Raw genomic sequence first — 26,634 nt, forward strand, 5'->3', positions numbered from 1 at the left:
TCATAATACACATATCCTTGTTTAAATAGATGACTCGTATACATCAAACGAGGGACGTGATGGAAATTCTAACGACTATGAAACGTGCTCCCATATACTCCGATAAAGTAATCTGTATGACGTTGGCGAGCAATCTCGGTTATAAGTCGGTTCGCTTTGCATTCCACGAAGAGCTTGAATTTTGTTATAACGAAAGTTTTAACAGACACTTTGTTGCGCTAATGAGCCTGCAATGTCATGTTAATCAACAATGACAATATCTAATAAAAAAATTATCGATAATTACTTAAAAATATTTTCCAACAAATATTTCGTTTAACACAATATATACTTTGATATCGTTCTGATTTTTTAAAATTCTTTTACTTATGTACTCTGTCTGTAATATTTATAATATTGCAAACAGACTTTTTCTGAAACAAACTTCCTATGCTCAAATAACAGGCTGATATTATTTTAGGCTATCGTCATGCGTATGTCATCAAAATGACGTTTAATGTTCTTTTGACGTCAAAATAACGATAAGTAACGTCAGCTTGCTCCTTGGAATTACAATAATAAAATTTAAAAAAAAACAAAAAAATTGTAAAAATTATCTATGGAAATTGTAATGTAAAATAATTCAGAAATACCAACCAGCTTTTCGTAATTATAGATTATAAATTTAGTTATTCGCATGAATTGACTGAAATAATATTTTAACTTTAAACAAAGAATTATAATAAAAGATTAATCTAGGAAGCAATTAATGTCCGTTTTTACCAATATAGTTTAATTTTAATCTCGATGCAACTAACTCTTCATCTTTTTCTAATTCTTACAATTAGAACTTCGCACTGTTATTGTTGTCTTAACATTCGTTCTGACATGGTCATTAGTTGTCTGGCTATTTTTACATACGTAAGTTATAATTTATTTGGATTCACTGAACTTATTAAATTTACTGTACATATATCGTTTCTATTTTTTTGACGTTAATTTAATATGACGCGCTTGATTTTTTCGTTTAACTACCAGTCATTTCACAATGGTCTCATTAATGGTATGATCACTTGCTCCTGTACTGTTCTATGCATTACATCGGACTTTCGTTTGATAATTCGAGTGAATTTGTGAACTGATATTCAAGCGATTGGTATGTTACTTTTGCGACGTATTAAATTAACGTAAGAAAAATTGTTATAATTACGACATTTAGATTACATCTCACTCTTACAATAATATTGTGTTCAGCATTAGAGATGATTTTATTACTATAAAAAGTGTCATCAAAGGTTATCGAAAACACTCGCGACGAAATAGAATGCGTATATACTCGACTTCGTAACTTCTGAAATATAAAAGCAACGCATAGTTTTTTCATACCGTCACAGCTATGCACGATTTCCATTTAGTTCACGACGGAACTTCACGACGAAATTACCGTTCAATTACGATACGCCGAACCATTCGAGTTCAATACTGACTCTGAAATTTTTCTGAATAGCGAAAGAAACGCGCTTCTCTCTTGGAATCATCAGTGTCATCAGGTTATCGAGCTATGACCGTTAATGTTTAAGCGGGATTACACACCGTGCATGGCACAGTTGTTAGTCGCCCGGTATTAGTTGAGAAGGATGCGTACATTTTACACGGTTCTTCTACTCGTGATCCTCTCTGTGAGCCTCGGCGGATGTTGGTCCTTCTCGAACATCGCGATGTCCATCGACAAATTGATACGACCGCAAAACACCTCGCAAGTTTTAAATGTTAACGGAAATGACAGCGCTACATCAACGGCACCTCCGGAGGTCACGGTACAAGGAAGAATAATATTCGTACCACGAAGGAATAAAGTCTGTCAACCGGGTCAGCAAGTCGATCGGCGTGGCAAATGTAGACAAGTGTGGTGAAGTTTGTTCTGATAAATACGCAAGGTATATTCCTTTTAAACGCTAAATGGAAAGAAAGATTTTGTCGAAGTATCTAAAAATTTAGCTTGATATACTGAAAATAATATTGTTGGACTATTTAAATGATTAGGCAGAACGTTCAAGCATAAGTCCAGATCTGTAATAGATTTTTTTAAGCCTTAAGCCATAAAAATGGACGAATCATAGTCAATTATTCTTCTCGCATTAGACTGTAATTGGCCAATTTCTTATGGCTTAAAACACCTATTGTAAATCCGAAATGAGTGATGCTATAAAAATTTTTTCTATAAGTAATCAATTTAAGCGTCTTACATGATTATTTTGATAGACAAAATCATTTTCATCTATATAGTTAACTCTTTAGATGCTTTAGCAAAACCGTTCTTTCTTTGTATACTACTATGAATCAATATCTAATCTTTTATATGATATGGATTTTAATTATTTCCTACGAAATCTGATTATTTATTTTTTTCGCTATCCGTTAAGATACAGCCTTCACCAAAATTAAGCACTCTATTAATGATTATTTAATTTTATTCTTCCTGTTTACAGTACATTTTTTAAATTAATTAGTTCTCCAGAAAAACAAGTTTAAATTTAAAAATAGTGTATATTATCACGCATGATAATTGTGTTCAGCAAAAAAATAATTCATCGCTATCATCGAAAGTTCCACCGAGGATTATCAAGAATGCTCATAGATGCAGCAAAACAAACTTTTGCGCTTAATACATCTCTTTTAAAATCAATAATTTGAATCAATTTGTACATCTTTCTTATTATACATACAGAAATACTGTATATTATTTTTTTAGACTAATTTTTTAGAATCGTTCAACAAACGGACCATTAACCTCGCTACACGTACTTTCAGCAGATCGATTTTATATCGGTGACTCAAAGTAAAGTTCAAGATTTCATCATGCAATTCTCGATATCGCAATCTCGAATCGATGAAAAATTCTGGACACGCCGGACTGATAAGGCCCCCCGACGTCGTCTTCTCGTCGCAGATAAAGATGTCTTTTAAGCCGGTTTGCGTACAAGGTCGATTTTAATTAACCCGCTCATCCGTTTCCTAGTGGTTTGTTTGTATTCATTTCGAGAAGGCAGCGACGACGGCGATGGTGGCAGACAGAGAATAGAGATCGATCGTCGCCAGTTTCTCAATCGCGTTCACTCCTCGGCGAATAATTTTCATGTGGAAAATGCAAGATACGAGTCAGCCGTCGAGACGTGCCTATCACGCGCCTAATTTAACAATAAGCTTCGTATCTCTCGCGTTCCAACGCGATGAAGCATCATCGGTCTGATAAAATTTAAAAGAAACGCTTCGTGTCGTGATTAACAAACTTTATCATTAAATAAACGGAGATAACCATTTTTGGCCACGTATTTTTGAAGCACAAGCACTCGTACGCAACAAAGTGTCGTTATTCGTATTGTGACTGTTGCATTTTATTCCAAGATAACTGTCTATGGGCAATTTGCTATCGGTAATCGCTTGACGCCTCTTCGAGGTATGTAAAGATTACACGTGATTATGTGAGATTGCGTCAGATATCTTGAATGATATATCCGTTTAAATTCTTGAAAAAGTGATTACAATCGAGAAAAAATTTATCCATGAGAATCACGCAAATATACAATTAATTCCAACAGATTGAAAACGACGCGACGCGAGCGCAGGATAAGTTACTGAGAGGCGAGATCTGGACAGGCTTCAGTCGTTGATTGCACACTGTATACTACAGTCATACGCAACTATGAAGCTTTTATTGGCTGTAATGTTCGTGTTAGTGTTATTTTTCATCTTAACGTCGAGTACGCACGCGACCGACAAGAGCGCCTCGCGAGAAGAAAAACGTTTTTTGCCTTTCGACAGCGATAGTTACAAACTATCACTCAATACTGGATCAATAATTAATGTTCCTATACAATGTCCACCGGACAAGGTCAAAGTTGGAAATCGCTGTCGAAACCTCTTTTAGGTAAGGGATTTTTTAAGGAGCAGAAACTCTCTTCATTACAAATAAAGCATCAATTACTGCGTCGCACATTTGCAACGACGCAAGCAATATACAATATTATTTCTATCATTAATCATACAATCTGAAATGTCTACTTATTATCGTATAACTTTTCTATTTATTATGTTATTCATTATTTAATTTTTATTAAGATCTATACAAAAGGAACAATTTTGCTAATGTATTAAAAATTTAATTACAGCTATAGAGCTGAAAATAATTTTGTTGGACTATTAAAATAATTATGTAAAACGCTTAAACATTAATAACAAAAAGTTTTAACATTCTAGCAACCAATCCTACATAGTTATTTTGAGAAGGCCCAAACAAAATTATTTTCAAATCTATATCTAACTAAATTTCCAGATCTACTTCAACAAAACCATCTTTTCTGTGTAGATTTATAAACAGTATTATATTGCTGATGTTTCATTTTTTGAAGTATTAAACTCTAAAGTCTACTGCGCTTATGTTTATAAGTGTATCTTTTCAATAAAGATTTTTATTGCAAAATCAATTCAAATAAGTTTTCAATAAAGACTTATTGTCAGTGCATATTATAAATAAATATATAAATAAATAAGCAATAATATTTTTGTAGATAATGTTACACAGTATGTAATCAACGATGAATGCTATGTATATATAAAGTTGTATACATTAGATATAACTCATCATTCTTATTTTATACACGTCCACCAATAATGCTTGATTCCTACAATGCTCTGACGTCAAACACGTTCACATTTATGCCTAGTTGATTATAGCATGACGTAAACTTGTTCTGACGAAGTGTAACGCTTTAAGGTTGATTTTCTTTGCCGGAAGTTAGTACAACTCATCAACTATTTCAGCCTACTCGTCTATCAAATGCGCACACAATCGTCACCTCGTATCGATCCCTTTCATACTCACGTCAAACTTAAATATGCAATAAATTGCTCAGATCTTTATTTATAGCGGCCATTCTATTTCTGCATACACCGTATAGCTCTTACTTTCAACCATAGAGAGTAATGTGTAAAACTTATATGTAAAACTCTGCGTAAAACAAATCAAAATAAACAAGATCATGGTTTTTGTTACAGATTCTTTATAGACAGTTGGACCACTCTTATTTATGAAAGAAAAGACATCTCCGGGAAAGAGAAGGCTTTAACATTAAGGATTAAAAAGGAAACAAGAATATTATTCTAATCATGGGAATAAATATCTAACAGGCATCTCTGTAGGTCTATGAAAATTATAGGAAATTAGGGAGAGAAAGAGAGAGAGATGTATTTAATTAATGATTTATGTAAGATCTATAGTTCATTGAATCGAATTGGCAATCGTAAATTTCATTCGAAATGCAATTAAGATGTACAGACTACAAACTAAATTATTTTGTCAAGTATATTTATCCCTACACAAGAATAGGCTATCATTTTATATTAAGCATGACAACAATTAAATTCAAAGTGAAGAGAATATAGAGTATTAAATTTGTATATACTTAAATTAAAGAATAAATAGAATATTTTTATTATATTCATAAAATCCAATTAAATTAGTTATATTTCTTTTTGAACACACACGCAGAAATATATAGAAGATAATTAATCAAATATATTAGGTGTTGGAATTAATTCGTAGCGTTTTACAAGTGATGGGAAGTACTTTCATTAATGTATTTTTTAATGCTCATGTGAAATAAATAACATTCTTTCATTAAAAAACGCTACGAATTAATTCCAACACCTAATATATACACATATATATATAAAAGGCTCGATTGCACCAATATCACTTTGATTTTAAACGAGACTTAAAACTCTGTCTCGTTTTAAAGCCAAAAAGAGACAGAAAGAGTTTTAAGCCTCGCTTAAAACTCTTTCTCAAAGTAACGTTGATGCAATTGAACCTAAATGATGTATAATAATTATTTATATAATTCCTTTTCCTTAAATAAAATATATATAAGATAAATAATTAAAATATTCATGTATAGACAGATATACGTGAATATATGAAACTGTTATACAAGTATACCTATAGATATCACAACATGAGTAAGAATAAAGTAAAGAATACAGTACTTTAAACATACAGACTTGTATTATAGTTTTTTCCTATCGCCTACATCTTCGTTGAGTCATAAAAAAAGATTTATTGGTAATGTGCGCATAAAATCTAGAATGTGCATAGCGCACACAACCATGCACAATAATTTATTATCGCGCGGAAGTTTCAAGTTAACGCTCTTGCGTAAGCAATCAGGATATGATTTTGACCACTAATTAATTATGACGGAGACGGAAAACCACACTGATGAGCCTAAGTTGTATATAAACATGCGCTATCGTTGTAGCAGCCAGTTATTAGCATATTGATGTTGCAAGCGCGTACGTAAGGAAAAGGAGAGAAACTTGACGCCAATCTGTCTGATTTTGTCTTCCTAATTTGAAATTCGAGAAAGTGATCAGGAGATCCAATATCGTCCATAATAATGGCACCCGCCCGTTTAATTCTACTGATTCTCGCGATGATAATGTTAGTATTTGCGTGCGAGGGACGGCCACTGACTTTCCCCACAAGAAATCGGGTACAGCCGAAATGTCCGCCAGGTTATAGGCCTGCTCGTAACGGAGGATGCAGAAAGATTTTAGTGACTTCCTTGTAGGAGATAAATACATCTTACAACATTTCTGGGTAAACATATTTTTATTCTTTTCTTATTTTTTGTTTTGAAGAATATTCTACTTTGCGTATATTGTAATGATAATATAAAAATATTAAAAATGTTTGAGAAAAAAATATTTTGTAATTACTGTTGCATAAATTGAAGTAAATTGATTGTAATGTCCAAATATGTATTTTTCTTGATTATAGAAACAAACAATGTCGTAGGACTTTCTTTCCTAGAGGAATGTCAAAATAGCAACGAAATATAATACTTTCTTCTCTCATATTATAATATAATTACATCTTTTGACTAGTCAGTAATATGCATTGAAGAAGAAACCAGTTTAACAAAATTTGGCAATCATCGCTCATCAGGAATCCAACAAACTTATGTAACAATGCATATACGTAAATGTCCTACCATTTAATTATTGTATCGTGTATATCACTTGATAATTGTATTATGTACTATTTAGATAATTTTGTTAAATAATAACATCGGAAAAAATAATTTAAAAATAATCATTTGTTTCCACGAATTATTCTTTTTCCTCGTATTTATATCCATTAAAGAGATAAGTGAACAAGATATAATTAGCAATCAGAGAAACATTCTGTAATATAATAGCATTAAATATAGCTTTGATAAAAAATATTACACATAAACATTTTCTTTACTTATTTGGAAATTTTTTTAAAAAGCAATGTTATCTGTATTACATTTAAAGGATTCTCTTAGATGATGTATTCATATATAAAGTCCTTTCTAATTTAAGTAATACTACAAATTATCAACTATTGAAATATTATTGACAAAATAATATTATCAATTTTAATAAAAGAGTAGATTGTTCAAAAAAGATCAGACAATAAAAAATATGGCATTATGATTTACAAAATGTCTCGAATGTTGAAAATAATAATATGTAATAATAATGTTGTTGCTCTACATATGTCTTTAATCGATAATAAAATAAATTTGTTACCTATAAATGATAATACATAATAAATAATAATATATGTACAAATATTTATTGTTCTTCATCATATTAATATAAATTGTAAACAATATTTTTTTAATTATAATAGTTTAATTAATATTTACACATTTTTCAAAATCTACTTCTATGCTTTGAATTATTAATTATTATAATATGCTTGAAAATGCTTGATTTTTAAATAATTTGATAAAATTAATATTATAATTATTATTATTACATTTTTTATTTATAAAGTTTTCTTCTAATTTATCTTCTGTAGTTATCTCATGATATTGGCAAAATGCCGATCATTGAAAATTCAGTGTTGAATAAATAAAACTTCTTAGACTCGATTGTTGGTAATGTAGAAAAAGTTAGTAAACATATTTGACTTAAATTTAAATAAAATATTACTAAAAAAATATTATAATTATAATAAATAATTTTTCTTCAATTCCATTAAAAATAGAAAATTATGCGTTTAATAGTCACAACTGTAAATTGATTATAAGTAATAACTTTAATATTAATATGAGAGTTTTGGAAAATAAAAATAATTATATTTTATTTTTTAATTAAAATTTTTGATCTAGTTACGTATAACTTTCAATAATATTCTATTGAAATGCAAAGCGATGCGAGATCAGAAAATGACATCATTCGCTCTTCTCATTCATTTTATCCCTTATCATTGTTATCCCTTGTTACCATTATTCAAATATTAAAAAGAAAATAGAATAATGAAAGTATGGAAAAGTGTGTGTATATAATTAATTATAAAGAGTTGCGAAATATATAGGGCGAGGTTATTTTGTTACTTTCAGCTTTAAACTCTTGAAAATTTACGACGACAAATAATATTTCTTTGCAGTAATGTGCTTACAATTACATTAAACAATCATGATTGCTCCTTAAGAGCACAGCACACCCTTTAAATACTCCATTCTGATTAAAAAATACTCATTCTGTTTAAAAACATATATATAACATTACAGTAAAAAATGAATTAGAAAGCTTCGCTCTATCCTATATAATATATGTATCTATATATTCTATATATAATACATACTTGATAATGCGTGCCTTCCAATAAGCGACACAGTGCAACACAATGATCATGTCATCTTTATTTAACATTGGCAAATAACAAAGTAATGATCCATTGTGTCACACAGTGTCACTTATGTGGCTTGTTAGAAGGTGCATAATAGCTGCATCTTTGTTCCTCCAGTAAAAAAAACAACAGGAAGACCATCTCAATCAATTTCAGGAGGAGACAGCACATCGAGCACAGATATCGATACCGAAATTATAATACGCGCAAACAACGGCGTTTAATACATTACGTCGAACGTCTAACGACGCGAAAAATATTCCGAACACTCGCGATTATTTTTTTCTGAGCAACTATAGCAAGATATACTTCTGCGTATCAACATTTCGTCAAAAATACTGAGAAAACACTCTATCAGATGCAACGCGATTCCGTAATTAGTCTCGAATTCAAATTTGGTCAGAGCATCATGGCGATTCTTCAAGTCGAAACGATACGCGACGTTTAATAAAACTGCGATATTAGCGCACACCGTAATTGACGATTGACGAAGGTATGTACATACATGACAAACGGCCGAACGGCGATTCGCGATTGTTTATTCCGCGCGATATTCACTTTTTTACAAAAATAATCGCGAAAAATTTGAACAAATCAACCGACTCAAATGCATTTCCATACATTTATTATCACGTTTGCCAACTGATCGGGAGCGCGGCATTTCAAATCTATCGATGTGGCGACATCGATTAACTAGCGCCATCTGCACGCGAGAGATATAATCTCATCAGCATATCTACCAATACCTACCATACCTACCAATATTTATTACATTCAAAATCTTAAATTATTGCACAGATGTCTCTGTCATGCTGATGATTGTCAAAATCACTAGATGTAATGTAATTAAATACTGTAAACTTTCTATCATTTTGACCCAAAAATGCGGCCATTCTAAATTTATATATTTGTATAAATGTGATTTTTGTGAATTTTGTGAGGGAGAATAAAGCCGTGAATTATATAAATTAATTTTTTTTATAATGAATTAATTTATGAATAAGGAATATGTTACAAATGATTAATTTATGTATATTCTTAGTCTATTATACGAATTTATTTGTTCGTTGAAATTTCAATATATAAAAGTGTAATGAAAATATATGTAAGTGGGGTACATACAGTTCAAAATAAAATTAGTTCACATTGTACAAGTAATCATTGAATAAGAAAAAATAAATTTTATAAAATATATCTTGAAACTAACGTGGTTCTAATATTAACACATATAAAAAATAAGAGCATAAAAAACCACAGCACAAGTTATAGTTTGTGATATTTAATTATTATTACATTAATTAAAACATTAAACGTTTCGGCCACAATCTGGCCATCTTCAGTAATTCAATAATATTCTTAAAACGCAGAGTTACATCTAGTTGACATTAAATTCAACAGTCGAGAGTTGTAATTAAATAAACATGTTCTTTTATATGTGAAGATGCTTCATACAGTAATGTTACAACGTCAATTGTTATATCAAGAAAAGTGTAGAACAAGAATTTCCAGATTCTAAATAAAATTGTATATATTAAAATCTTCTAGTCGGAATATAAAGAAATAGAATCATTACCTGTTTTACAGCAAAAAAACCAAACGATGAATCTCGAGTATTTCTTTTACACAGTTAGAATTTTGTCGTGACATTATGTGTCGTGACAAATAACAACACATAATGTCACGACAAAATTCTAACTGTGTAAAAGAAATACTCGAGATTCATCGTTTGGTTTTTTTGCTGTAAAACAGATAATGATTCTATTTCTTTATATTCCGATTAGAAGATTTTAATATATATAATTTTATTTAGAATCTGGAAATTCTTGTTCTACACTTTTCTTGATATGACAATTGACGTTGTAACATTACTGTATGAAGCATCTTCACATATAAAAGAACATGTTTATTTAATTACAACTCTCGACTGTTGAATTTAATGTCAACTAGATGTAACTCTGCGTTTTAAGAATATTATTGAATTACTGAAGATGGCCAGATTGTGGCCGAAACGTTTAATGTTTTAATTAATGTAATAATAATTAAATATCACAAACTATAACTTGTGCTGTGGTTTTTTATGCTCTTATTTTTTATATGTGTTAATAAATTTTATGTTAGGTAAATGTTTATTTTGATTAAAAAATGCATAGAAAATTTTGTACGGGTGAAGATAGCTGCACTTAATGTGGATTTCGTTAAAAAATTGTTCATGCATGAATATGTATAAATATTCATAAACATGTATAATTATATATATCTATACATATTAGGTGTTGGAATTAATTCGTAGCGTTTTTTAATGAAAGAATGTTATTTATTTCACATGAGCATTAAAAAATACATTAATGAAAGTACTTCCCATCACTTGTAAAACGCTACGAATTAATTCCAACACCTAATATATAATTATGTTCATACATCCTTTTTTCTTTTGTAAAATTACTTTTTAGCGTAATAGAAATAATAATAATAATGTGAAAACATAAAAAATAATTAAAGGGATATTTTCACATTATTTGTTTAAAAAAAAAAACAAGTTTGGAAAAATGAAAAAAAATTTGCTCATACATAATTATGTATAATTTTATATATAATTATACATAAATAATTTTTTTACATTTCTTCAAATTTGATTTTTTTTAATCAATTATTATTTCAATTACACTAAAAAGTAATTTTACAAAAGAAAAAAGGATGTGTGAACATGTATGAACATATATAATTATACATGTTTATGAATATTTATGCGTGTTTGCGTATGTTTATACATATTTATATTCATATATAAAAAATTTTTTACCGGGGATGAAATTATGTACTATGTGCACCATTTGATGCAAAATGTTGAGAAACTGGGATATGCTATTGCATACTTTATCAATATAGGTGACTTTAGTGAATTCGATTAATTTATGTGCTCGCCGATATTGACCAAATATTTACGATTTTCCATTGCAATGCTGTTTAATGCTACGTTTATTATTATATCTTTATTATTATTATTATTATATATTATGCGTTCCTCCTCTTACTCTTTATATAAGCGTGATTTATCTACACGATTATAGATTGCCCGTCGATTGTTACCTTGAGGTGTAACGATATGAAAATTAATTTTAAAATAAGTTGATTTCATATGCAAATTACGCCCACATTGTTCACCGAGAGCTACTCGGTATTGAAAAGCATTTACTCACCACACTTGAATTATTTTAAATTATAGTTGATATAATGGTAAATTACAGCTGTGCAGCTTTCTCACGAATAGTGTGATATTTTCGTAATGATTATCGCTTTATTAAATAAAGTGTTATCGATACACAAATGAAAGTATGACAAAATTGTATTTACATCTTGATCTTGTTGATATATCGTTTTCTTTTCAAATGAAAAGATGTACTAATAACATTTACACTAATAAGATTGACCTAAACATTTATAGTAAATGTAACATCCAGTGCCCCTCTATTTACAAAAAAATCAAGATTTAAAAAAGAAATTTACACAATTATTATATTTTTATTTAGATATTTAACTTGATTATTGTAGAAAAAGATTTCGTATCAATAAATATCTATCTCACTCCAAGTATTTATCTGTAACAAACGTTTGCATATTTCATATTCAAATTTATATATATATATATATATATAAATATAGTCCTTTATAACATATTAATTCTAAAATAATTATAAAATCATTATATCTGGAATAAATTGATTTAATAAAAAGAATATATAATGTATTATTTGTAACATCCAAAATTGACCGATCTTGGCTTTCTTTAATAATCGCATTAGTGTACGCTGGAAAATTATTAGATACATATAATAATTTATTATTAGATACATGATAAAGATTGCTATTGCGATAAAGATTTTTTTATAAAATAACGTCTAAGTACGAGGCGTAATAGTAAAGATATGATAACAAACGAGATAAGTAATAAACTTTTCTAGTTGGTCTTAATTGAATCGTCGTGGCGAAGATAAACTAGATATGATTTTTTCGCGACATCGATTGACGCATTCGAGTAATTTTACTCAAATCAAATGAAATTGAAAAGAAGAAAGCGCGCATTTTACAATTCTACGAATTGTACGACGTGAAAAAACGAACACATTCAGAATCGCATCTTTATTCGCACTATGTATCTGTGAATGTTTTTTCATACAAATCCCTATTGCAATAACAATTTTTATCGTTGGGTAAGATCTCAGGAAAAAATATTTCATACATATAATTATATATAATTATATAAAATTATATATAAGTAAATATAATTACATAAAATATGTCCATATGTATAACATTTTTTCCCTGAGATTCCAAAAGAGAAAATAAGTTCTATTTCTCAAATTTTAATTTCTTTTTATAAATTGAGGTGGGCACTGGATGTTACATTTACAAATTACATCTTCCAGTGTCAATCTTAAAATAAAAGAATTACAATTATGAGACAAAATCGAAGTAAACAAGCACAAGGTATAAACTTACTAAAAAGAATGAAATATAAATTTATTCAAAACTAATAATAATTCAACCAATAATAACATTGCAATCGCTCGTGTTTCTCGCGTCGGAAACTCGTGTCGCACTTCGCAGTAATAAATAAAGTGTGACGCGCTTTCTTCTCAATTTCACGTAAAAGCACTCGAAGGCGCGAATCGATCCTGTGAAAAGTCATACCGCTTATCTCCGCCGCACGACGATTCACGACACACGATTCATGCGACACGCAGCGTGAGTGAGCGCGCTCGCTCGCTCGCCTATGCGTGAGGCAAGAAATAAGCGCGCGAGACGTGTTCGCCTCATCAGTCGACCGCGGTGCGGGCGCTCGGATACGCTCAGGTGTGCATCGTCGCGGGTCCAAGTAAAAAATCCGACGTCGGCAAACCGCGAGCCGCGAGCCGGCGGCGACAACAATCGAGTGATAGTTAAAGACGACGTCGACACCTTGTGCCTGTGAGGAGTGAGGAGAACGAAGCCGAGACGTCAGAAATGCAATCGCGGATCATCGGCACTTCATTTGACAGCCAGTCGCCGCCGCATTTCATCGCGAGGATGCTCGTTCTCGCGATTGCCTGCGGCGGATTCCTCCTGGGACAAGTCGACGCGCAGTATCATGACGATCCCGATCACATAGTCTTCCCTGGAGCAGTCGGCTCGAGATCGAGGGACAGGGCCCTTGATAATGAGCCCGCGGGGGATTCAGATGACAGCGATACGGTAAATTGGTACAGATTGGCTCCGCCTCTGAATTAAGTCCGCGGTGTTGCTTGATATTTAAATTGATTTGAATAATGTCAGGTTTTTTTTTGTTTTTTTTTTTTCGGAGCGAAAGATCGAAAAGACAAACGTTGATTTCTATACGAAAAGAACGGTTTCACGCTAAAGTATCCAACAATTTTGCCAAATGAAATCAAATTAAACCAACAAAAGGACTCAAGAGTAGCATTTTGATGGGACCAAACAGAGGATTTTTAGTTATGACAAATAGATATTCTATTTGACTTCACTAAAACGTCGTTCTTGTTGACTTTTTTCTTCATTTAATCAGGATATTTTTCTCAAGTATATAGATCTGTGTGAAAATTATTTTGTTAGACCATCAAAATAATTGTGTTAGCTCAAGCGGTTGATAAAATGTAAAAATTGTTTACAGCATTGCTCATTATGCTTGAATTTCCTATATAATTATTTTGATGGTTCAATAGTTATTTTGAAATCTACATCAAGTTAATTTTTTAGATACTTTAATAAAATTTTGCGTATAGTTTGATATAATATATTTATTAGCAGAATATCATATATCTTTTGATTCTCTTGACAGATGATGTCTTATTATAATCTTCCTAATTCTCTTTTTACTTAATCTTCAACAATAACGCGCGTAAATCAATGACGCGTGTTGTAACACTTTCGTTTCCAAGACTCACTTTCCGCAGTGAGACCGAAGTCATATCGAAGGTTGAATTTGTCAATGTCGAGGATATCTATGATGAAATAATCGCAGTGTGCTATACGACTTGTGATTCTTGGCACGATATAAAACGTATCGTACATCATTTTGCAATTGTGCAAATACCGGATCGATTAGCTTCGGAAGTCTGCTGTTATTTTCTTTCAATGCGCGCATTACTACTAAATCGCGATAAAAAATGTAGGTAATAGTCCGATCCGAGAAATCTTTAGGTCTATTAATTACATTGGAAGTTGTTCTATATTTGTTTTATTTCACAACTTATTACATCAGTGTACACCAATTTATACAGAAAATTCTTCGAAAAAGAACCTTTTTCTCTGCCTGTCTTTCTCCCCCCTCTCTCTCTCTCTTTCTAAGCGTAAAAAAATACAGCGTGGAGTAGTAAATCCACGTGCAACTGAGTAAACTAATTGCTGACTTGGAAGAAATCGTTATATCAATAGTTGTTAGGCTTTATACGATAATTACAGTATCGTCACCACGGTACCTCGCTAAGTCAGTAACGAAATCGAGGTTGCGATTAATAAAACATAACGGCGCCTAAGCGTTAAACTGAAGGCACAGCCTTGCTTCCTGGCAAGGTCGCAAACCAGGGTTATTCCGACGAGTCGAGAGACACCTTTCATTAAAGAAAAAAACTGCAATCATTCGCGATCGTTATCGCAAAGTCGTTCGTTTCTCGCGAGTAGTGTTCTACGAGATTACAAGCGTGTGCAGATTTGAACATCTCAAGCGAAACGTGCTTGGAAGTCGAGAAACCAGAACGGGTTCAGAATGCCGCAGTTTCTTGCGCCGAGGATTGTCATTTCCAGGAAATACAGACACAGTGTGTCTGCGGGACGCGAAATTTTCGATAATGCAAAAATGCGTCCAACCTGTTTCCCAAATCCCACGAGACTGCGTTTACGCTCGCATGAAGAAATTGTATTTGCTTCGAGATTAAAGTAGCAACGTTACTTCCGGAGGCATTATGCATTCATTGCAGAGAGCACTCGTTTTCCACAGGTAATAATAAGGTCTGCATTCACACTTCTTTTATCAAAATAGCGCGTATTTGTTTCTGTGATTCTATTGTAGTGTATGTAACGTAAACTATATGTACATGTATATGCTAAATGCGTGCTTTATCAATGAAAGTGAGATGTGAATGCGGTCGTAAAACGTGAACGTATTTCATGAAATTCGCGTTAAAATTCCAGAGTACATTCTTAAATTAATTTTGAATCGATCTTGTTTCTGTTCACAAATTTAAATTTCGACTAAATTTCGACAAAAATTATTCTTTTGGACGAATTAAACTTTGCGAATTATACTTTTAAATCGGAATGTGCATATCCGATTTAATGAATACGTGAAATATTTGCTGCTAATAATAGGTTAATAGATACTAAAGTTTCCCAAGTCTCAAAGTGCTCGTTAAATTTGTATAAGTTATATGCTTCTTTTTGATAACTGTAGTATAGCGGTTCGTTCTAAAAACCTGTTTGAATCGTGATATCGAAGCTAAAAGCGATTTAACATCCATTTAAAGTAGTGATTATCAATGACTAATAGAATAACTATGCAAAGTCCCAAAGCTGATATATGTATGTACCTTTAGTTACAGATACTTATTGATCTGATATCGATTTCTCTTCCACACATATATTACTAATAATTCTTTAGCAAAGAGAACAGTTAAAAATCTATTCCAAAATTAAACTTTATATATATATAAACTAACATATTTTATGTACAACATGTTATAGATTGCAACAAATCGAGATCATTATTGATTACGAAACAGAAAGATACATTAAAATTTGATCTAAATACAATTGATGTGAAAAAAAAAGCTTAATGGAAAGAAGTAAATCTATTTTTGTCTTAAAATTTGAATTTTTGTGTAATATTGATCATTGACCGATATTTCTTTTATCATTTACTTCATAGTCACACATGCATATCTCGAATATCTGCGATCGAACAGGATGACTCACAATCTGCGGGAATATCCCGAGGAATTTAATTTTTTATTTATTCTTTTACTCAATATTTATGAGATTATATATTATTTAAGAAAGAAATAATCGTGACTATTCTAGCCAGGTATGATCCATTAAGATTTATCGTTTCTTTATTTTTTTTTAATCTTGCACGTTCGAATTGAAATGAGTTCTTAAGAAAATTCTATTTTATATTTATCTTGACTTGCGCATAATAAGTTTTCCAATACAATTAAGAGGAAAATTGCTGACCGCGAATTAATAAAGCAACTATATGGAAAGAATAGTTTTGCAACTAACTTAAGCATTTTATATGATTACTTTTTCAGTCCAACAACATTATTTTGAAATCTGTATATATAATTAAATTTTTAGATACTTCAACAAAGTTATTAGTTACTTAATCTTTTTTTTAATTTTGACTTATTATTTGCGACTTATTAGTACTTTCCGTTTTACTGTTTGCGACTCGATTCGTACTTTTCTTATTATTTTTATTTACTTCTACCGTTAATTTATTATTACAATTTATACTTGCTAACAGAAACATGTTCGTCCTTATACACACATACGGTTCGGAGGAGCACATTTTTGTCAACTATAATCGTTTGATTTCCTCTCAATTTGGAGCGAGCTTTATAGTTAATTTGCGTCCGAATGCGAATTTTACTTGATCTCTTATGTTTTTTATCTACGTTATAACTCTATCGTTAATTACCGTTGTTAATTTATTTTGTCACACTAACTTATTGTCACATTGAAAATGATCCAACTAGGATCGAAACGTTTGTTTTGTTCACCTTCTGATTGTCAAATTATATTTTACGTTTTTAATTTATGACATAGTTTTATTTCAAAAAAATTTTTTTAACTACTCATACAATTTGTCAATTTATGTTTTAGGCTCGTAACCCTTTTTCCTTTTTACTTATTAGTTACTATTTCTTCAATTTTATAAATGTAAATCGCAACAATATAAGTTTAGGTTCTTATAATATAAGATAACATTCATATGCGATAATATTCATATGCACCAATATAAGTTTAGATTTTTATAAGAACTTATATGAATATTATCGCATATGAATATTATTACTAAAACTCTTGAACATTAAATTTTTCGAAATACAGCATACGGAAAGAATACAAGAAACTTGTTAACCACAAACTTGTTAACTTACCAAAGTATTTTGAAACAACTTTTATTTTCGATAGCTTTCGACCACAATCTCGGATATTCTGCTTGATCATATAAGCTGCAATTTATGACCCAGTGTGTTCCGTGTTTAGAAGATAATCTAATCTTATCTTCTAGCAATATATATAATATATATGTAATAATTTATTTTTTAGGTACCACTCGATTTAGCGGTTAGATTAAATACGATAGACTCATTGGAGGAATTTCTGCAGCTTCTTCACGGTGTTCCACAGAACAAAAAGGGTATCACGTTTGCCAGTAAGTATAATTCGTTATTGCGTTATCTTTCTTCTCTAAATGCAAATATAAATAATGGTAAATAATAAATCTTAAGGAAAACTCGTAAATAAGAAGAAGTAAACCAGATTTATTCGTTGCAAATTTCGCTTTATTCATTAGAAACATCAAGGATAAAAATCTTATTATTATAATTATAAAAAATTAGAAAATATGACGCCAAACAAACATTTGGAAATATATTAATGTTATTCATCATGTTCTAACATCTCGTACAATTACATATTAATTATTAAGTGCATTACAATTATATACCATTATCATAAGGAAATTAATAGTTCATAAAGATACAAATAAAGACATCGCGATAAGATCAGTATTTTATCAGCAGAAACATAAATTAAATTGCAGCGTAGTAGATCTTTTGATTATTCCGTTTACAAACGCGTAATTATCATTGTAAACTGAGATCATCTCATAATTTAAATCATATATATATTTTGATACTTTCAGTGCATTACTATGAAATACTATGTAATTATAAAATAAATATTGCATGCTTAAAATATATTTTTTCAACCTTGCAAAAGTTAAATGATTTTTCGATTAACACAGGAAACAGCCTTTCCGTTACAAATGAAAATTCGCATATCCGGTCAATTGATTCCCCTGACGATATTATCTAACCAAGAGCAAATACGTGCAATCATCGTCATACAAGCTTGTGCGATATATATAGTTTTATATTGTTATTTCTTGGGTATTAGGTGTATTAACTTGGGCCTTCGAATAAACGATCTCATGAATTTGATACATGACATTAAATGGTTTTTTATTTGGACAATTGGAAATCAATTTATTGTTGTCGTAACGCAAGCAAAAATGCGTATTGGAATTTTTTTTCGCTATTTCAGCCTCGAAAAGTTTTAAAAAATCTTCGCGATCCTCTAAGAAGTTTAAAGGTTGTAGATAACCACCGAAATGATTTACATCTGGTATTAATGTATTGCTAATTTGTATCGCCTCTTCTAAATTTGGTAATTTACTTTCCTGTGTTTTATCTGTATCGTGACATACCTTAGTCGAAAGTTCCGATTTACGAGCAACACAATTATTTTTCTGTGCATTATGGCATTTTCTAGCAACCTTCGACGAATCGACATCATTTAGAAGCGAATACGTGATCTGCAATTTGCATTTTCGTATCCAGGTTTTCTTTTTAATAAATGAATTTGACCAATACAGAGAATCTAAAAAATATAATTTAACATTTCTAATATTTATAAAATATTATTGATAAAATATATAAAAATTATTTCTGTAATTTCATTTATATGTAATTTATATCTTTTTATATAAAATTTAATTTAAAATATTCTAGAGAACAATGTCTGAATAATAATAAAATATTATATATATATATCCATCTGATAACTGTTTTTAATTAAATTTATTTCTACCTGTTTGTGTATTTATTCGTATAAATTTTATTTCTCCATTCGCTTCCAGGTACTTATTGTTAGTCGTGTTAGCATCAGCAGTAACAGGTCCATCTTCTTGATCAAGCTCTCTGTTGATGGCTCTGACGGTTGGTGCCATTTCCTCTTTCAATTTTATCCTATTAATGTTCTTGCCGACGACAGGCTGAGACGTAATCTCGGGCTTGAAAAGATTATAGAGATCGTCCCTATTAAGATCATAACTCTGGTCATCCATCTCGGCGATTGCACTAAATTTGTTTTGATGCATGTCGATATTGGTATTCATATCCTTACAATCTGTAAAAGTTTTCAGTTTTTCTTTTCCTTTTTTATCTTGAAATTCGTTAGAAGCTGCTTTATCTATGGAAGTTGCATCGTTCGCATTGCTTTTCTGGTCATCACAATCTTTTACGTGGGTCGTTGACATTTCACTCTCGTGTGAAGAACAAGCCGGTAAATAATTGCTCATGTAGGTTCCGCAGTTATCATTCTGTTCTAAGGACTGTTTTATCTTCCTACGCAAAAAATATAGGTATGTGCGTGAGACCATCTAATAAACTTCCATTTCCATTAAACCTCCTCAAATGCATTTATTGTGCACGTATCTAATAATAACATGTATTAACTAATTTTTTGAAAAAGATGTCGATTTCATAAACTTGGACAACATAACTGATAAATGCAATTGTGAATATATGCGTAACTTATTATTAATCTCAATGTCCTCACCAATTTGATTGTTTGCTTTTGTGAGAGATACCGGAAATTGGCATAATATCAGGAAATTTGTGTACAGATTCCGTTTTATTGGACAGCAAGAAGGTAGTTACTTTTTTTCTTCCTGTAATCACGTTCCCGAACCATTTGAGTACTACATGCTCTGCAAGATGATCCTTAAAACCGGGAACCATTCCATCGACCAACATGAAATAATAGTTGGCAATTGAAATTGCTTCGGCATGTTCATTGACCATTTTCCGCCTTAAAAAAAAATAATCCTATTTTAAAAAATAATCACTATCTAAAAAAAATCTAATATCAATTTAATAATAAACTTCTGATTATATATATATTATATATATATATATATGATTTTTTTATTTTTTAACAAGCTAATACTGTTTTAATAACTTGTTACAACTGATAAATTAAATGCTACATTAACTCTTACAATAATAAATATAATGGAAAGGACAATTTTTCTAAAAATTTAGTTGATACAGGTCTAAAAATTATTTTTTGAATCATCAAAATAATTATGTAATTATGTAAATATTTTCTATATTTTACTTTTTACCTTTTTTTTTGTTGCATTTTACATCATTTCTTGTCTCTTCCAAAGTTCGTCAACTTTATCTCGAGAGACAGAGAATAAAGAAACAAGATACGAGATAAAAAGACAAAAGGTAAAAAGCAATAAAAGCAAGAAACAGGAAGCAAAGTGCATATTGTACATTAGGTTTGTGTTCTATATAAATTATTTTGATAATTTAATAAAATTATTTTCACAGATTTCTAGATACATTTTTACATACTTCAGAAAAAATCGTTCTTTGAAGACATTTACAAGACATTTGATAATTAATATTATCTAATTGGAAATTAATACAACAGCTTGTTAAAGTTTTTCTACGTATTATGAAACATATTTTATATTACGTAAACTGGAGACTATGTCATATCTTCGGCAGCGTAAAAAGGAAAGTTTTGTTCGATTACGTTTAAGATACAAACAAGGATTCTTTCCAGGTAGATTCGGAGGCGAGGAACGATCGAACGCATTGATACCGGTGCCAGCCAAGTGCATGCCCGAGCTGCAACTCGTTTCCCTAAAACTGGACGACGATCCTTCGACCTTCGTCTTCCCACTCTGCACACGGATCAAAAGATGCGGCGGTTGTTGCATTAGTCCTCTGCTCTCGTGTCAGCCAACAGCTACGGAGATGCGGAACTTCGAAGTAATCGATCGTTATTGAGTTAAAGAGCACGAAAATGTGTATAATATTATGAGCAACTCGAGAAAGAGCAATAATTGAACATGTTTTCTTTTACATTGTCTTAAGGTGATCGTGACGTCGTTGGTCGATATGGATTACCGAGGACGACAAATTGTGCCGGTGGAGGAGCACACTAAATGCAAGTGCGACTGCAAAATTAAGGAAGAGGTAATTTGATGGCGACCAATAATTGATGGTTAATTAATGCCCTGCTGCTTAACCGGGCCGTGTCATTTATGAGTTTCACACCTCACACATCGTCTCATCGTTCATTGTTTCTCACGATTTATGCATGCACATATGTGTCGCATCACTTGAAAACAATTTACGTCAGCCGATCGGCTGAAAGGAACATTCCAAGCATCTCAACAATACACGAAAATTAGAAGTAATAGACATTTCAAAGGCATGAATCACATTTTCCACGTGTCCTGCATCTGCATTCCCGCTCGTCCTTCGGATGTATTGCGAAATTGACGTGTCAATTACTTGAGATATTATGTAATCGCAGATGCAAAGAGATGCAAAAGATACAAAGAAAATTCTAAGATTCTCTCTAAAAGATGTGTTAGTAAGCTCATTTAGTTAGTTAAGATCATTTGCGCGGTGTTCAATGTACATAGTACATAGTAATATTTAAAGATTTATTACAAGTATTTTTTAACAAAATGAAAATTAAAATTATAGGTTTTTCTATATGTATTTGTTTTTTTATTATATTTGAGAAAATAATACAAGAAGTTCAACGGCGATCAAAACCTGGATCAAAAATTATTTCAATAACAAGATATATACATATATTATATACATAACATTAGTTATCGTCAGTTTATTTGCTGAGATTCTTTTTTATATGAAAAGCATACATTTCTAATTCTATTTTGTAGAGATTATACACCTAACATATCTTTAATCTGAATTATGAAGTGAAATGGACACAAAAGTTTGAAAGCAGGACATAATGAGCCTTTTGGGTATCTCATAAGACGTCTTATGTCCTTTAAACTTTGTATTGTCAGGAATAATTCAGATTAACGCATTAAATGTATAGTCTCTGCAAAAAAGTGACTGGAATTGAAAATTTATACTTTTCCATATAAAAATTTTTCTGAGAGACAGCTTAAAGACATTTTTGCGAAAATGTCTTACATCTTGATTTTGATCTTTGGTTGTCTGAGAAGCTAAGGTCATTTCTCAATATACCAATTTCGCTGATTGCTACAATTGTCGCTTCCTTGCAACGTGCGCGAACGCAAAGTGTGTCAATGCGGAGGACAAGCGAAATTCAACCGTGTTTGTACGAGCATAATAAGTGTTGACACTCTTTTTCGTCGATGATTCATGCCACGTCGTTTTTCCTTATTGCTTTCAGCACTGCAACGATAAGCAACATTACGAGCCGCACAACTGCAAGTGCGCCTGCAACAATGTGGACGAGGAGGAGAAGTGTCGTAAGAACGACACGAAGATCTGGAACTCGACTCTCTGCGTTTGCACGTGTAGGACCGTTGAGCCATGCACCACCGGATACTACTTCAACCCCAACACGTGCAGGTGTGAGCCAACAGAATAGGGGACTATCTGCTAAAGGAATAAGGCGCTCTCTTTTTTTCATTGCACGCCATTACTTAATCACGATTTGCGAACGCATCGATTTATTTCTCCACTTAAATATTCTGAATTTATTTCGATCGCCCACTTCGTTTTCTGCACGAATTTTAGCAAGTTTTACTCTTTTCTCCTTTTATTCTTCACACGCGATTCTATGTATGCGTTCCATGTCCCATATTCGCGCTTTCCTTCTATCTTGTACGTATAGGTATTTGCACATGAGTGAAAGCACTTTCCGATTTCTTCACGCCGATGTCCTTCACTGAGCGACATAGTTCGCTAGAAATTTTGGGTGACAATGAAACTTGCTTCTCGTCAAAAATTTCCTCATCGCTTATTTATTAACTCTTCATTACTCGCGAGGGATGTCTAGAACATTCCAGCTTTATAAATTCGTTAATTTATAAATGATATTTATATACATTATATTTATTAATTTATTATTTTTATTATTAAATTAAAAAATTATTTCGCAATTAAGGCTATATTCTAGAACGTTCTCTTCAAGAAAAATTTTACTCAAATTATATAATATACTATATAATATATGTAACATGTACTACATCATCAGACGAGTAATTATAAAAACCACGCGAGTAATGTAAGGTTAAACTAAAACGTGTATACTTCATATATGATGTATATACACTTAACTAATATCTATAATAATGTAACATTTTGGAGGCGGAATATATTTGTATTCTACTAACAAGGATTGCTGCTTTAAATAAATTAAAAAAAAAATAACGACAAAAATCAGCAGAACTTTATGGAAACCTAAGATTGAGAGATTGTGAAGTGTCCTACATTTTCAATTCACACGCAATTTGGCATGATATTACAGTACATGCTCCATAATTATTGGCACATAATCGCAAATGTTCCAGATGTGGACCGATAATGTTGTCTAGACCAGTAAACAGATTTGCGCCGATGAATTACAATTTCACTGACCGTCAACCAGAAAATAGGCGGACGGTGATAATCCCTTTGGACCCATCGGATCCCAGAAGAAAACACAAGGAGGATCCCGAATACAAGTGACAAGAATTCAGACGGACATGCGACGGATTACAAGACTGCTAAAACGATCTATAGTTAATTTGTTAATTTCTTTATTACATAAAGACGAGACGCCTCAATAATTCCATACCTGGGAACTGAAAGAGTTGAATTCTCTCAATTTTACAATTTAATTCATAATTTTATCATGATGCAAAATATGTTGCAAATTCTGTAACTTTTTTGTTGCTCATGTTTGTAATATATATATAGCAATGAGCAATTTCTTCTGCGATTTAGTGGTAAAAGAAATATTACACTTATAGTTCTACCTCCAAATCGCAGAATGACATGCTTTACTAGTTCCAAGGTGTTTTCGTACTAAACTATTGTAATTAGGTCAAGACATTGTGATATAATAAGAAAATGACCGCCACAAGATCTTGTCAATGTTATTTATATCATAGTTATTTCTTTTTGTATTTATAGTTACGATGATGAACAAACTACTTGTTATTTGCCTTTATCATACGTGACATAGCAATAAATTTATAACATGACACACATGCAGGATTATCAATTACATCACATATATCCGTTAATTAGTATTTACATCTAAGTCATATTATAAAATTCTTAATATTAATTACAATTAGACAAATACAATTTGTTATACTCAATTATTGTTCCTCTCTTATTAATGTAGAATCTGTATCTTCTATACTTTGATTTATCGCCTTTTCACGTTTCTCAGTGTTGTACAAATATGTAACAACAGCAGTGTTCACACTCAGAATGTTGCTGTAGCTTTCGCTGATAGATTTAAGAGAGTTGGTTATTTTATCTAAAACATAATACAATTATATATATTAACATATAAAATCATATCATAGAATTTCAATAAGAAATATCAATTATCTGTAAAAGACATTTCCTATAAAATTCTTTTTAGCTTTTAAGTACTTCGTTCTATTTCCATATTATCTTTCCCATCAAATTATCACAGAAATCACATGAGAGAGAGATTTACATCTCAATCAACATATAAAATCATATAGAATTTCATGTTATCAGTAAGAAATGTAAATTATCTACTAAACATTTCTTATAAAATTCCTCTAAATGAACTATCAAAATTTCTACTATCTCATTTTATTCCCATTATCCATTCCATCAAATTGTCATAGAATCACATGAGAAGTTTATATCTTGATCAATATACAAAATACCGTATAATTTCACGTTATTGGTAAGAAATACGAATTTACAAAGCATTTTCTATAAAATTCCTCTAATGGAACTTTCTAATACTTCATTCTATTCCCATTATCTTTTCTATCGAACTGTTATAGAAATTATACGAAAGAGATTTATATTTTGATTAACTTACCGATAGAAGAGACAATGTCAGAGATAGCTGATTCCTTCGTGGACTTGGTTCGTTTTATTACTCGCTCTTCCATTATATGTCACCTTGGCATTTCACGTCGCTACCGGTTATTACACTCGATCCGTGATATTTTCATAAAATCTGAAAAAGTTGGTCCGTTTGTTGACATCCACGTGATGGTCGTGACGTCAACAGCTGAGAAAAGGCTGGAAAAGGCGCGAAAGCGATTATCGCCAGCCGCCATGTTGCTTGCATGCGATTGATCAAGTGCACGCTTGCGCAGGTATCGATTGTGACATATCGACGGCAATGACAAGTAAATTTTAAACGGCGATAGTTATAATTGCGTAATATGATTTATGAAGGGAAATATTCAATCGGTTAAAAAAAAAGTTGCTCTCTTGACAAGCTTAGTGATTGTCCTTGTTACGTGCAACGTTTCTCTCTATTCTTCTCTCTCTTTCTCTCTCCTTCTTTCTCTCTTTCTACTCGAAAGGTCACATTCCTTTTTCCCTTTCCAATATCGTTTACACTCGCGAATACTTTACTTATGCAATCAACGAAATAAAAAAAGATGATAACAATAAATATTTATCTTTTTTAAAGCTATGTATTCAATATATACGCACATGATCTTTATTTTTCGTACGTTTAACGAACGTTTGTGCGAAAAACAAGATATAGGACAACCTAATAGAAATGTTATCATTAATAAAAATTGTACTTTTTTATTAATTATTAAGTTGAGATTATTTCATGCAATTGCAGCAACTAATTTTGAATAAAAATCTCATCAGTTGAACAAAGAGAAAATCCGTTTTAGTATAGTAAGAGTCATCTAACGGATTCTTGAGCTATCAGTCAAATACTGTAACTTGTCTCGTTCTTGATAGATGGCATGTTAATCCAAAAACGTGGACAACATGATTGTTATTTTTAGAAACTGCGTAGTGATGCTAAACTTTGGAGAGTAGGCGCGTGAATTTAACTAACAACGATAGTAGACGCATTCCAGTTTTGGGCCAATACTTTTTTGTACG

At 31.2% G+C, this 26,634-nt stretch overlaps 2 protein-coding genes and 3 long non-coding RNA genes across 6 annotated transcripts; 2 read left to right on the plus strand and 3 right to left on the minus strand.

Annotated features, from left to right (window-relative positions):
- The first annotated feature begins 5,034 nt into the window (after nucleotides 1–5,034).
- Nucleotides 5,035–7,132, plus strand: LOC147909323 (uncharacterized). Its single transcript, XR_015545362.1, has 2 exons — nucleotides 5,035–6,637; nucleotides 6,818–7,132. It is a non-coding gene; the product is annotated as an uncharacterized LOC147909323 (long non-coding RNA).
- Nucleotides 7,034–10,359, minus strand: LOC147909324 (uncharacterized). Its single transcript, XR_015545363.1, has 2 exons — nucleotides 10,278–10,359; nucleotides 7,034–10,216 (listed from the first exon to the last, which is right to left on the minus strand). It is a non-coding gene; the product is annotated as an uncharacterized LOC147909324 (long non-coding RNA).
- Nucleotides 10,360–13,418: 3,059 nt separating this feature from the next.
- Pvf1 (PDGF- and VEGF-related factor 1) lies at nucleotides 13,419–24,770 on the plus strand. Its single transcript, XM_011069351.2, has 6 exons — nucleotides 13,419–13,933; nucleotides 18,029–18,134; nucleotides 21,344–21,552; nucleotides 21,658–21,759; nucleotides 22,964–23,145; nucleotides 24,090–24,770. Exons 1-6 carry the CDS (start codon nucleotides 13,706–13,708, stop codon nucleotides 24,244–24,246), a joined length of 984 nt encoding a protein of 327 aa, XP_011067653.1. The 5' UTR covers nucleotides 13,419–13,705; the 3' UTR covers nucleotides 24,247–24,770.
- Nucleotides 18,243–21,439, minus strand: LOC105154081 (hypothetical protein). Of its 2 annotated transcripts, none has more exons than XM_011069350.2 (4): nucleotides 21,314–21,439; nucleotides 20,324–20,575; nucleotides 19,574–20,109; nucleotides 18,243–19,363 (listed from the first exon to the last, which is right to left on the minus strand). In XM_011069350.2, exons 2-4 carry the CDS (start codon nucleotides 20,566–20,568, stop codon nucleotides 18,855–18,857), a joined length of 1,290 nt encoding a protein of 429 aa, XP_011067652.1. In that variant the 5' UTR covers nucleotides 20,569–20,575; nucleotides 21,314–21,439; the 3' UTR covers nucleotides 18,243–18,854. The 2 variants fall into 2 exon arrangements, with proteins under 2 accessions (XP_011067652.1, XP_011067651.1); XM_011069349.2 differs by having other exon boundaries at nucleotides 21,329–21,421.
- Nucleotides 24,646–25,876, minus strand: LOC147909325 (uncharacterized). The gene is made up of 2 exons (XR_015545358.1): nucleotides 25,595–25,876; nucleotides 24,646–25,048 (listed from the first exon to the last, which is right to left on the minus strand). It is a non-coding gene; the product is annotated as an uncharacterized LOC147909325 (long non-coding RNA).
- Nucleotides 25,877–26,634: the final 758 nt, after the last annotated feature.

Source organism: Acromyrmex echinatior, chromosome 6, assembly GCF_024713525.1.
Source record: "Acromyrmex echinatior isolate Ae372 chromosome 6, ASM2471352v2, whole genome shotgun sequence".
NCBI lineage: Eukaryota > Metazoa > Arthropoda > Insecta > Hymenoptera > Formicidae > Acromyrmex > Acromyrmex echinatior.

Excerpts from the sequence above, each read along its gene's own strand:
- Pvf1 (XM_011069351.2), top strand. The coding sequence starts at position 13,706 with ATGCAATCGCGGATCATCGGCACTTCATTTGACAGCCAGTCGCCGCCG. Across the intron at positions 21,760-22,963 it reads ACTGCAAAATTAAGGAAGAG|CACTGCAACGATAAGCAACA; the intron begins GTAATTTGATGG and ends TATTGCTTTCAG. Across the intron at positions 23,146-24,089 it reads TTCAACCCCAACACGTGCAG|ATGTGGACCGATAATGTTGT; the intron begins GTGTGAGCCAAC and ends CAAATGTTCCAG.
- LOC105154081 (XM_011069350.2), bottom strand. The coding sequence starts at position 20,568 with ATGGTCAATGAACATGCCGAAGCAATTTCAATTGCCAACTATTATTTC. Across the intron at positions 20,110-20,323 it reads AAAAGCAAACAATCAAATTG|GAAGATAAAACAGTCCTTAG; the intron begins GTGAGGACATTG and ends TTTTTTGCGTAG. Across the intron at positions 19,364-19,573 it reads ACGAATAAATACACAAACAG|ATTCTCTGTATTGGTCAAAT; the intron begins GTAGAAATAAAT and ends TATATTTTTTAG.